The 12,856-nt window shown below is 41.3% G+C and overlaps 1 protein-coding gene across 1 annotated transcript in view; it reads right to left on the bottom strand.

Moving 5' to 3' along the window:
* Positions 1-977: 977 nt before the first annotated feature.
* LOC145392650 (uncharacterized) overlaps positions 978-12,856 on the bottom strand; it is a 57,657-nt gene continuing 45,778 nt past the window's right edge. Inside the window, exons 3-5 of the mRNA XM_080266972.1 lie at positions 7,996-8,136; positions 2,783-3,014; positions 978-2,196 (exon numbers count right to left, since the gene is read on the bottom strand). Coding sequence (XP_080123098.1) covers positions 978-2,196; positions 2,783-3,014; positions 7,996-8,136 — 1,592 coding nt within the window. The remainder of the gene's footprint in view (positions 2,197-2,782; positions 3,015-7,995; positions 8,137-12,856) is intronic.

Raw genomic sequence — 12,856 nt, 5'->3', positions numbered from 1 at the left:
ACATGGACTTGTACTTCGTACATATAAGATGCTACTCACTCGAAACGTATCATTTAATTACTTCTATGGCCGTCTTCTCCAGCTCTTCATTTTTTCCTCCATTTTCTTTTCTTGAATTCTTTTTCCTCATATCCATACACTACTATCCATTTCAGAGGCGGAGTTGCGCTGTTTATCGCAAATATCTCCTAAACGAATCGTTGGATCAGTATGGTATTTCAACACACTACTTTTGACATCCGGGCCTAATTTATGACCCTTAAACCATATTGCTATTTATGTTATGTGAGGAGTTTACTCGTGAAAAATAACAGAAAGTCGACTAGTCATGTTGACGCATTCGAAGGAAAGTGTTGCCCCCCAACACCCTCCCAAACTATTTCTTAACTACCCCTACTTCTCCCCCTTCTCGTCCTCGTTATCCCTCCTATTCTTCCAGAGTTCCTCGCCTCCTTCATCACTCTTGTGTTCCTCCCTCATTATCCCAGCACTGTATTATAATGTAAGAATGTTATGTAGTTGTAGACGTATTGATATGATTATTTGCAATGGATGCAAGTCGTATTTCGCGTAGAAAGTACTGTACATCAGGATGATTACGTACATGCAATAGAAGCTATGCCTATATGTTTGCAGTGTTTATGGTCAACCATTGAAATTCACGGACTACAAATTGTATCACTTGTTGCCTGAACCTTCTCGGAGAAGTTATTACTATTATTACAATACTGTGTATTCATCCTAAAATGTGAACATGGTCCAGTTGATATATATTGTTTTACCTGTCTCTATTTATATTATTACAAAATTATAAACTCCAATGCTCTATTGTATATGATGCGTAATATTCATTAGTATATACATACATACATCGTCATTTTATTGTAAATACTATTACATACATTCCATTACATTTATTAAGTTGGAGCAATATATCATATTGTAGGAATAAAACTATGTAAACAATATAACAAAATTTATTCAACATCACTTTCAAAGAAGACGTCATCATCTTCATCATCACTGGCGATGTTGATAATAATGGGTTCCACTCCCTCGTGTATGTTGTCAGTCTTCCAGTATTCTTCTTCAAATTTGCGGGAGTGCTGAACAGCCCCCGTCCAGACGTCCTTGTGTACCATATGCCTGGCTTCCTCCAATCTATCCTGTAGGTCCGTCCGGGTAAACTGTTGTAGTGTGGAGCGCACATGGCGCTTCATACAGCCCCATACTTGCTCGATGGCGTTGAGTTCTGGGTGGCCAGGTGGCAACCGTATGACCTCGTGTCCCCACGTACGGAAGGTGTTGTCGATTTTATACTGGGGTTGTGGGCGGTTCTGCTGGCAAAGGAGCAGCAGCTCAGGGCGAGTGGAAGCAGGTGGGATGGAAATTTTGTGCTGCTCCAGCCATCTGATGAGGTCCGCCTTCCTGGTGGCTATGGTAGGGCATCGACTCTCCTCTGTTAGCTGACTGTGGTAAGGTGCATTATCCAGTACAAGCACCGATGGGTTTGGCAGTGACGGAAGGAGCTGCGTTGTTAGCCATCGCTGGAACAGTTCTCCGTTCATTTCCCCATGATAGTCACCCTGGTTACTTTTGGCTGGGTAGCACAGGTAGGAACCGTCAACAAAACCTTCGTCCGTGCCAGCTGAGACCACCACAAATCGCTCCCCTTCACCAGGTGGTACCTGACGACTGTAGGTGGTGCTGATGGGAGCCTGAGTGGTATCCACCCACTCCCTACTGTGGCCCATCCTGGTGGTAAACCATGTCTCATCCACATACACCACCGTTCTTCCCTCCTTCCGGTGGCGTTGTAGAGCCCGGAGAGCGGCTATCCGACGACACACCACCTCCAGCGATTCCTTCCTCACATACATCTTGCGTTGTGAGACTCTGTATCGGAATCCCATGGTGTGCATAATCCGCCAAACTGTTGTTTCAGAGGTATCCTCGGGGATAATACCAGCTGTTTTCAGATCAGCTGATATGACACTGAGTGTGAAATGTTGTCTTTCTGAAAACTTTCTTTGGATGTGGCGGCGTATTGCACCGACAGTAAAGTTGTCGAAGCATCCCGTGTAGGTTGTGGACGGTGGTGCTGGTGTGGAAGGGGAGGATGTGGCGGTTTTGCTCACAATGCTCCTCACTGTTGACACACTCGTGCCCATGATGTTCGCAACTCGCTCGTAAGGCCTGTGTGCATAAAGATCAGTGTTGTTATATTTTGCATTTCTTCTATAATATGACATTGCGACATAATACAGTCTGCCTTACTGTTATATATGTTAAGAAACGTGTACACATAACATAAAACAGAAAAAAATTTGATATAGATAGCAAGTTCACTTACACAGGAAAGTCTATTACATCAATACTCGCATAATGCAAAATATGGTAGGATATTATAGACATAAAAGACTCGAAGGAAAAGGGTCTTGTGGCTCAATCTTTACCCAGAGCCTTATGAACCAGCAGCATCTTACTTTGCTTTCACAGCCAGAGACCTCGTTCTCCCCTAAAAATAATTGGCTCCAAGATAATTGGTATAATTGTTATCCATGAGATCATTATGATTTGTTTGTCAGTGATTCTGCCAACATTATTATACACTTATATAGCAACAGTACCGATTGAATATTTTTGGTGTAATTTTTACTTTTTATACCATTGTCTATCAAATGCTCGAACAAAATAAAGTGAAGTGGGTGGTTATTATGCCCGCCGTATTCAAAGAAACACAGCACATATACTATAAACATGGACAAAACTATGTACTCACCTATTCAAACTTATGTAAGTTCGACCACGGGTGCTTTCCCTCTTGAACAAAGTGGCAAGACGAATGATAAAAGCTGTCCTGCATCCACGGGGGCAACGGGAAGACATTGTAGATACTGTTGTTAGTGGGCGTGCCTCGACAGTCAATGATCTATCCCCTGTACCTGCTGATGTCATAACCTCGGGAAGGGGAAGGGGGGGTACCTCAGAGAGGGGGGAAGTGATACGGGAGACTGAGGATATTCAATGAAAGCATAAATTGCTTATTAAAAATAAAAGATGAACAAATAAAGCAACCATGAACGATTTTATTTGGTTGCCCAAAAACAAAACTGACTTCATATTTTTGGTAACCGTAGATACATCGGTAATGATACGGCCATAACAACTTAATTAGCCAATGATTTTATGGTCGTTTGACCCACTCTGGTTTTCATGGTCACACACAACAGTAGGTAACTGTGTTAAATAATATTATTAATGTATGATAACTATATACATACTGTCATATTCAAATATTATGTATGCAATTAGAATGAAAAAAGAAAACGGAAGTGCAAAGATGGGAGAGGGATGGTGTGACTGGGAGTGAAGAGGGAAACGGGGAGGGGGTGAACGCGATATTGGGGGGTAGGGAAGGAATGGTCAGAGGGTTGTTCAGGGTGTTAGTGGAGGAGCTACCCCACACAGTCGCACTCGTCCGATTTTGTATAACAACTTAGATTTGATGACTGGATTAGGCTTAATATCCTTCAGTAAACTCCTAATGTAACATATGTAGCAGTATGGTTTAAGGGTCATAAATTAGGCCAGGATGTCAAAAGTACTGTGTTGAAATATCATACTGATCCAACGATTCGCTTAGGAGATATTTGCGAAAAACAGCGCAACTCCGCCTCTGAAATGGATAGTAGTTTCATATTGTTTGCTGTTGAATCTTTTATCTTATGTTAGGCAGCATCTTACCAACCTTCTTGTAATACTATATTATTTCGTTCTGCACTCGATCATTCTTTTCCCAACACGAGCACCTTTTACCAGATCAGCATTCCATGTCTTATACACAAGTTGCATATTATCAGTCGGGTTACCTATTTGTAATTCTGTGCCATTTTTTTCTCACTTATCCGCCTTCCTTCCTAGTCATTTTTTACCTCTTGTTCAGTCTACAGTTCTTTCTCCACTGCCCACCATTTTTTTATTAGCTCCTAACTTATTTTCAACGATCTATAAACAAGTTCCATCCCATATGTTGTTTCTTAAGTTTTTCGCTTTGTCTCACCAACCCTTCCCTTTTCTTAGTTTATTATTTACCTTCATGTCCAGTCTATTACTTTCTCCTCAACGCCAAATATTTTTACCAGCACTTCACACACTATCGGAGATCCATACACGAGTTCCTATTATGTATTATTATTTTAAATTTTACGCTTTCCTTCGCCAATCCTTCTCTTGTAGCAGACTTAGTTTTCTCGCCTTCTCCAATTTACCATTCTCTTCACAACAGTTACTCCTTTTACCAGCTGTGCCCTCACATCACAGACCTACTCAGTAAGTCGTATATCATTTGTTACAGCATTATCCGAACCCCTAGTTTGCGCCCTGTCCAACTAGCTTTCCAACCTATATATTTATTTTTATCTAGCTAGCTAGCCACCCAGCTAGTTGTGTGTGTGTGTGTGTGTGTGTGTGTGTGTGTGTGTGTGTGTGTGTCTAGAAAAAAGTCTGAGCTAACCTACGTAAAACTGTCAGAACTGGAAGAATATAATGTAAATGATAGCAAAAACATATGGAAATGGAGTACTCTGGCTGAAGCAGTTGACTTCATCCAGAGGACATTGTTGTAGTTTACTCCTTCTTACCAACACATGACTTTCTCCAACATAGGACAGCACTGCAATAGTGATGGGGTTAATGGAATACATATTTAAATCTGGCCAGCTTGACAAGTTTTTCTCAATCCGAATGTAGTCATCAGGTAAGAGCAAGAATACCATGGACATTATGAAGCTGGGTTGAAGGTGATATTGGACAGCGAGGAGGAGGTGGAGATAGTGTCTGAGATCGTGCCTGAAATTATTTTACATACGATAAGTTTTCTGTTCGTAAGTAAGGTGCTGGGAAAAAGACAAGGCTGGAAAATCTCTACACTTTTCTTGTCCTTCCTGGAAAAAAAAAAAAAAAAAAAACTATCTTACATTTTATTGACCTTAAACAAGCCTGTTTCTGCAGGAAAAACAAGACTTAGAGACATTCAACCCAGTTCTTTCTTTGTCTCCCTGTAAAAACAAGAGACATGGAAGGATTCTACACTTTTTGTATTTCGTCCTTCCTGCAGTAAGGGAAAAAAATTCTTACAACAAAGTATTGATCGCACGTTCGTGAATCAGCGTCTTGACATTCCTAAGTTCGAGAGGTACAAGGTGAATATTTGAAGGTAATAGGAAGACGAGGAAAATTACAGGGAAGGAGAGGACTTCCCTTGGGTCTTGATTTATTGAGGCGTAAATTAGTGGTTAGAACGGGCTGATGAGACTTCGGGAAATCCTGCGAAGAAGATAGAGGTTAATATACAATGAGTTGCTTGGATCGAGACATGAATGTTGGAGGAATACAAAGGTAGAAAAAGATAGGTCTCAAGGTAAGGGCTATTTAAATGAGACAGAATCCCCTGAATCTCTGAGGGACAAATACATCAGCCGTGAATGAAGGCAATAATGTCTGTGGAACAAGGGTAAAAAAAAGGCAGGACCTTAGTGCAGCGAATCCTCAATATTCCACCTCCCCTGGGTTATTAGTACCTGAGGAAAATGTACCACAGGTTCTAGGATCAGCAGTGTTAGGCTACACTAGAAACATAAACAGAGAAGGATATCTTGTAGCGTGGTTCTTCTCTGGGGCTTTGCTTATCGCTAGCTCCCTAGATGGAGGTGTGAAATCCTGATTTTACCGACACTCTGACTTCCCCTGTGTTCATAAGCAATCGTTAATCGTGTTCCCTGTGCCCTTCCTCAGTTTCCCCACAGTGATTCAACACGTGTTTTGTCTGCACAGTGGGGTATAGTTGTTTGATTTTGGTGGTCATGTCGGGGAGGGAAGTGAGGGAGTGCCACTTAACTTGCAAGCTGAAGATTTAACTCCATAGTCTACCATTTACTGAAAACCTGTTGGTGCACATCACAGACCAATGCCTATGCTCCAGGGACAACGATGTTGATACCTCCTATCACTGTGTGTCTGGCTCAATCTCTGACTTCCTCAGGGAAGCTCTGAGTTTTTTTTTTTTTTTTTTTTTCTTTATGGGAGGAAGATTTACCGCGACCACCCAGGTGCCAATCATCGCCCGGGCCCCAGTGCTTGTCTCTTTCTCGGTGCAGTGGCTTCAGCCCTCACTGAGGGACACTTTGAACAGGTCACCGATAATGATCATTACTTATCCCCTTATGATGCTCACATTTTCAGAACCTTACTAGTCCACCAAAGGATCGAGAGATGAGCGGGTCCTCGAGAAGGGTATTACTTCAAGTTCTACTGTCGTTATCTTTGTTTCAAGTGTAGTCCAAAACTACAGAATCTAGAAGTTGGAAGATTTTACCCCAAGCATGGGTCCCCAGAGACAGGGGAATATTGACGATACGCTGATTAGCCACACACTAAGTTGGTGACTCCAGAGGTTAGCTTTTCATAGTTCATCACCTTCTTCATCAGTTGTGTACCTTAAAACGGGGTAGTCATTGTGGAACAAAAACAGATTACGGCAGGTCAGCCAGTACTGTGGCGTTTAAAACGAAATAGCAGTTTGGAAGATCAAGAGGTTGATTTTTTTTTTTTTCCGAGAGGGGGAGTCTACAATCTGTAAGGAATAAAGCTGAAATAAGACAGGTTTACCCGTAGAAGACCCCATAATGAAAGCTTTACTCCCCAACTTTTAAAAAGCAGAAAAAGACAGGTTGTCAGTAATGGCCTAAAAGCGAAAGTAGAAACCTGGAGGGAAAACTGCAGAAAAACACAGATTTGTTGCTACAAAACAATAAAAATAGGGCAGCAATCGCAATAATAAAAAAAAAAAAAGGGGGCAGAAAAAGTCAGGTCCATGGATGGAGGACCGTTAAATGAGGCACACACACACACACACACACAAAAAAAAAAAAAAAAAAAAAAAAAACATGGCAAGGAATTTAGGTCGATGTATTAATCTTCGAACAAACAGATAGTAGTAGCGAGCAAGGTAACTGGTGAAAATTATGACGAATGTCAGAAAAGAAGCCTAACAGTAAATAATGCCCAGTTCTCTTACGTATCAAGTACTAATATTTTTGTTAACTTTTGACGACTTTACTCTGTTGAAAGTGAGATATAGAGGCTTGAGCGTTAATACATTCCCCAATTAACCCTCCCATGGTCCGAACAACTCTTGTAACCTAATGCTAGCGTCATACCACTTTATTTTGCTGAGAGTGACCCAAAGAAGCCTTAGATCGTTTAAATGAGGTAAAATCTCAAAGCAACAATGATGAAACCAAAACGCCCAAAGAGCCATTGCCATACGGAGGTACTGGGACTGAGGTACGAATCTCAGAGCATCAGAGAAACACTTAGCTTAGTGGCTTTTATAAACATCTAATTGCTGTTGTTGTGGGTGTTAGCTCCTCCAGGCAACATACGGCACCACATAACTCCGAACCATGGAGATCCTAACACTGACATCTCACTAATGCATCCACCACTACCATCACCACCACACCACCTGCTTTTGCCATTCCTCGACCCCCCTTCCCTCCCTCCTTCCCCTTATCCCCTTTCTCTCCGACATTCCCAATCTCATCCCCCACACACAACCTCTCTCTCTCTCTCTCTCTCTCTCTCTCTCTCTCTCTCTCTCTCTCTCTCTCTCTCTCTCTATCTATCTATCTATCTATCTATCTATCTATCTATCTATCTATCTCTCGCAAACACACACACACACACACACACACATCAGTGATAATGCAGGTAGGAGCGATGACGTGGTAGACATCTATGATCGCATTTATAAACTGTCCTAAGTTTAACTATTGTGTAAGTTTGCTCATACAAGTACATAAGCTTGCCGTCACACATAAAGCTACCAAACACTTCATAATTAGATCAGGGTAGAAATAAAGTGAAAAGTAACTGGGAAAAGGGCGATCTCGGACGATATTTATCTGTTATAAAGATTTAGTTATCCTGTACATTGGACAAGATCGTTTACAAATACTCCTGCTGGTTGTGTTCCTTTGATATTTACGTCCTCCTGTGTGGTGGCAATATCCCTCATTATACTAGTCACAGGCTTCATTTTCACGCTCTCGTCCTCAGATGAATCACTCTCACCTGAGGAAAAAAATCTGAATTTGACTGAAATACAGTACTAGAGTTGTCTCATCCACGACAGGACTAATGGTGCCAGATTTAACTTTCATGTTCCTATGGCTAAGTCTCAGATGAATGAGCTCCGATGGTGTTAACTAAAATAGGATGCTAGAGTTGTCTTTACCATTAGAGGGTTTGAATTCAGTTTTAGATGTCTGTCAAATTTTAGGATCTGGAGGTAAGAAAGAAAATGTTGTCCCTTTATTATCCATTGTTATTATCTGTCAGTTTCTGGGTGGAGTATTTGTATTACGGCTGGGTAGAATTAAAATTAAAAATGCTGCTTTAACATTCTTACCCTCTCATTACTTATCTATTTAAATGTAATCGTTTGGTATTTGCTGGAATGCAATACAAGAGTTGTCTCATCTATGGAAGTGGTACTGGTACCGGTATTAACAGCATAGAGTTAAGTGCTTGTGGACTAATTGTGAACTCAGCTGACATGTGGGTGAAATACCATTACAGTGCTATTTTATGGTGAAACTTTTGTATCCGTGAAAAAAAAAAAAAAAAGTGAGTAGGCCTATCTAGGTTTAGCAGTGCCATTTTTGTCATTTGTCCAGCCAGAATACAGTACGGGAAAGTTGTATCTGTAATAATTGAAATTTGGTATTCCGTGGTAAATTAGCAATTCTTTCATTTTTTTTCTCTTGGACCTCCGTAACACTGGAGCGACCTTGGCTACAGAATTTTAGGTACAGTCAAGACTTTCCTCGGGTTTTTTCCCATCTCCACAAAAAAGCAAATAATAGCACACACAAGCGACCTCGGCTTCACAAAAGATACAACAGCACCTCCAATTCGCCAGAGTAGACGTGAAAAAAGCGGCGTGCCTCACAAAAGAGCCATTCTTTTGCCTCGTCCCTCTCGCTTCCCCCTGACAAAGGAGACTAAATTAGCCTGTGTGGTAGCGGCACACCCGGGCCCCAGGCACTGTGCAGGCACGGGTTTAGCAAACGGCTGCCAGCCAACAAAGAGCCGCCAAGCCTCATGGCAACCACTGGGCCTGACGCCTGCAACGATAAGGTGAGGCTGGCAGAGCAACACAGAAAATGTCGGGGAAGAATAGTCATATGTGAAGGGATTTTACCAACACATGTATTTATATATTTGTTTTTGTAGGAATAATTCAAGAGTGGGAGCCTGCAGAATCTGGCAATACCTAAGATTTTAAGGAAAGGAAAATCTAATTTTAAAGTCCGTTCAGTTTTAGTTTCCCCGACACACTGCATTGGGAACATTACAACGGAAATAAAACAGAAAAAGGACAACAGTTCCAGAGCAGATCAGCTGCAAATCTGAAAAACTGAGAGTACCATTTACCTTTTTCATTAGATCTGCAGACAAAAAGAGGTGAGTGTGTGGCTATATCTTTGTTAGAGTCCACCTTTACAAGACGGGGCGATGATGTTTTTGCCCGCCTGTGTGTGTGTGTGTGTGTGTGTGTGTGTGTGTGTGTGTGTGTGTGTGTGTCTGTTCCCATTATATCTCATGAACGTCTTGAGCTATCAACATGAGAACTTCCCAGGGTTTCAAGATATGGCTAAAATCTTAGACGAGTTCGAAAATGGGCACTCGGGGTCAAGGTCAAGGTCACCAAAATGGCTGCCAAAAGTCAACCAGTTTTTATCGCCCGCCTTTTGAACGGCTTAAGATATCAACACGAAACTTTCAGAGTATCAAGATATGGCCAAAATTTTGAACCTGACCAACAGCATATTCTGGCGGCCGAATTGCATTCGGCTCCTAATGCTTTTCTTTCATATTAGCTCTGTATCTGGGGTGGAAGAAAGTGGATAGTTCAGAAATACAGTGACTAGAATAGTACCGGCGGCAAGAGAGAGAGAGAGGAGGAGGGGGGCTGCAAGAGGGGGAGAGAGGCTGCAGGAGCCGGACAGTGGGAGTGAAGGTGTGAGAGGAACTAGAAGAACGAGATAGTGTGGCAACAAGCAGTAGTGATTCAGTGGGACAGGATGAGGGAAAGAATAAAGGTGCAGTCGAAGGATAAGCAAATCTTGGGAAAATCTTGAAAAAAAGACGAAACCTGCACAAAAAATTAGAAAATAAGATAGAAGAAGATACTGGCAAAAAGCATGTAAGTACAAAGTAGTCTAGGTAAATACGATGTAGGTAGATACTGAGAAAATAAAAATGCACTATAAACAAGGAGAAAGAAATAAGGAGGATGGACTGCAAGAGTGAGACTAGGAGAGTGATGGAAATGAGAAAAGACAGTTCATTCGTTTCTAACTTTCTTCTTTCTTGTTTGTCTCTCCCAGAAACACATTCCTTTGCTTTGGACAGGTGCATGCATCTAAATTAATACACAGAAAAGAACAGCGTTAAAACAGAATGCCTTACTACAACGCGTTCAAGCAGTTTAAACATAAAATATGGACAGCATGGAATGTGAAAAGTACAGTACCTATACTCTCTCTCACCATTCACTTGACCTAAAACTGCCATCTCTCCATCTTCAACGCTGAGCTGTAGCAAGAGGATAACATTAGAATATCAGGGATGATGCTAGTCACAAAAAGCTAAGGAAAGGATGTAGTGCCGTGGTATTGTCTAATTCTGCCACCGAACTACAGAGAATAAGCTGCAGTAGTAAGAAACCCTCCGCCAAGTTAAAGTGGAAGAAAGAATAGTTATGAGAATCAAGTGACTGTGAGGAAAGAGGATGGAGGGCAAAGTGAAGGGAGAATGTATGTGACGGACGGTAATATACAGATGCGAACGAGGATACTTATGCATATCAGAACGCTAAATGATAAAGTAGTGAACGATAATCTTTGAAACCAAACTATGCGGCAATAGGAGTTGAACAAACTTTTTAAAATTTCATGTTAAAGATTCATAATTATACAATCAAAAAGTGGAGCGAAATTTTTGTCTGTAGGTGGAGAGCTTGTTACTTAGTAGGGGCAATAGTGTCATGATAGTGCCTCATGCAAAAGATGTAAGCTGTAACAGCCAATCCTACATTATTCTTTTCGAGGTGCAGGGATCCAAAGTCATACTGCCACAGTCCATTACACATAAGGGTAGATAACCAGTCTACTTCCCTTGGACTACATGATTGAGAAACCTCCAGTCACCTGCTAAGGACCGAACTCATGCATATGACAGGGAGGTCACTCTAACTGGGTCATTATAACCATTGGAGCAAGAAGAGGCCTTTTAAAAATGTGGATTTCATCAACGCTGTTGAACAAATAAAAATGCAAATAATTCAGACTCAGCTTTTTTGACTCATGGAAGAATTACTGGCTCTAGTTTTAACACTTGGGAATCTATGACCCACTCTCAGCTAAATAAAATCGTATGGCGTTGACAGGAATCAGTGATGTTCCAACAACGAAAGGGTTGAGATGGGTACACCGAAGACCAGAGCTACAGATACTCCTTTTTTTTTGGGGGGGGGGGAGACGGTTGCTCTCTACTCCAGTGTTGTGAAGCGAGGAGTTCCTTCTGTTTCCACTTATTCTCATTTCCCCTCGCGTCACTCCAGCCTTCATGCCAACCTTCCGCTTCCTTTCCTCTCTCGCTACTAACACCCTCCATCAACCTTTTTTCCTCCTCCTCCTGCTCCTCCTGTGGCCTTTGTTCTGTCCTTGTTCCTTGTACGTTTTCCAGTTACTGAATTTCGTACTCTCGGACTTCATATAATTTGAGATTATGAAGTAAAATTTGATGCTTTGGCAGACATCAATCTCCCTTTTCATGTATAAGACATTCATTTACTTTCTGATTTTGCTTCATTTCCTCCAAAACATCTCAGCGTCTCCTCTTTCAAATATCAGAATAATTACATTCTTTTGTTTACAACTGCTGTATCTTTTGTTTCATTTTATTATACTTTTATCTGTCGCTTCTCAGATATTTATTTCAATGCGTTTTCCAATTACCAGTCCTTTATCTTTATGACTTCTCTTCCTTACATCCCGTATTCCTCTATGGATCCACTGTATCTTGTCTCACAAATCTACAGTCAAGTCACCTATGTCAAATAGATCACTGCTACATCTTATATCTTTTCATTCTGTCTCTGTATACCTACATTTCTTTTTCTTTCTTTTTTTAATGTCACTTTCAAATGAACTGTATTCATCACCCCCACCTTAATGCCTGCAACCCATGGACATCTTTTTTACATATTTTACTTGCTGTTATCAGGCCATTCTTTTCACCCTTGAGTGCCCTCAGTTTGAAAAGACTCTCCCAATCTCGAGAAAGTCGAATATGGATAACAAGTATTCAATGAAAAAGATGTCCTCAGGGTGAAAGGATGAACTCTCTCAAGATCGGACAACTTTAGTATTACATTCGAGCCAACGACAAACAACTCTAATCAGGTAAGAGTGAGCCGTGAGAGCCTAAGGGTGTTAATACTGTCACAATTTACTCTTTTATGATTCGGAAAACTCTAGTTTCTTATTCCACCCAACCCTAGATGATTTCTTTCGGTCCTGAGTGTACAATTCAGTCTGCGTTCCATTTAAGCAGTCCAAAATCCCTTTCATCCCCTCAAGCTATTATCGCAAGTGTTCAACGACTGTGACAAACGGAAGACGTCTTTTTTCTTCTGCTGCTGCTAGAAGGTTTCAATCAGCTTAGGATAATAACCGAGTAGTGTACAGGGGTAATGGAGGGTCTATATAATCTCTCCTGTAAG

Source organism: Coenobita brevimanus, chromosome 23, assembly GCF_032717465.1.
Source record: "Coenobita brevimanus isolate Jiangsu-jjx chromosome 23, ASM3271746v2, whole genome shotgun sequence".
Classification (NCBI taxonomy): Eukaryota; Metazoa; Arthropoda; class Malacostraca; order Decapoda; family Coenobitidae; genus Coenobita; species Coenobita brevimanus.
Note: the sequence above shows the minus strand (reverse complement) of the source record. Positions and strands in the feature narration are given on the sequence as shown.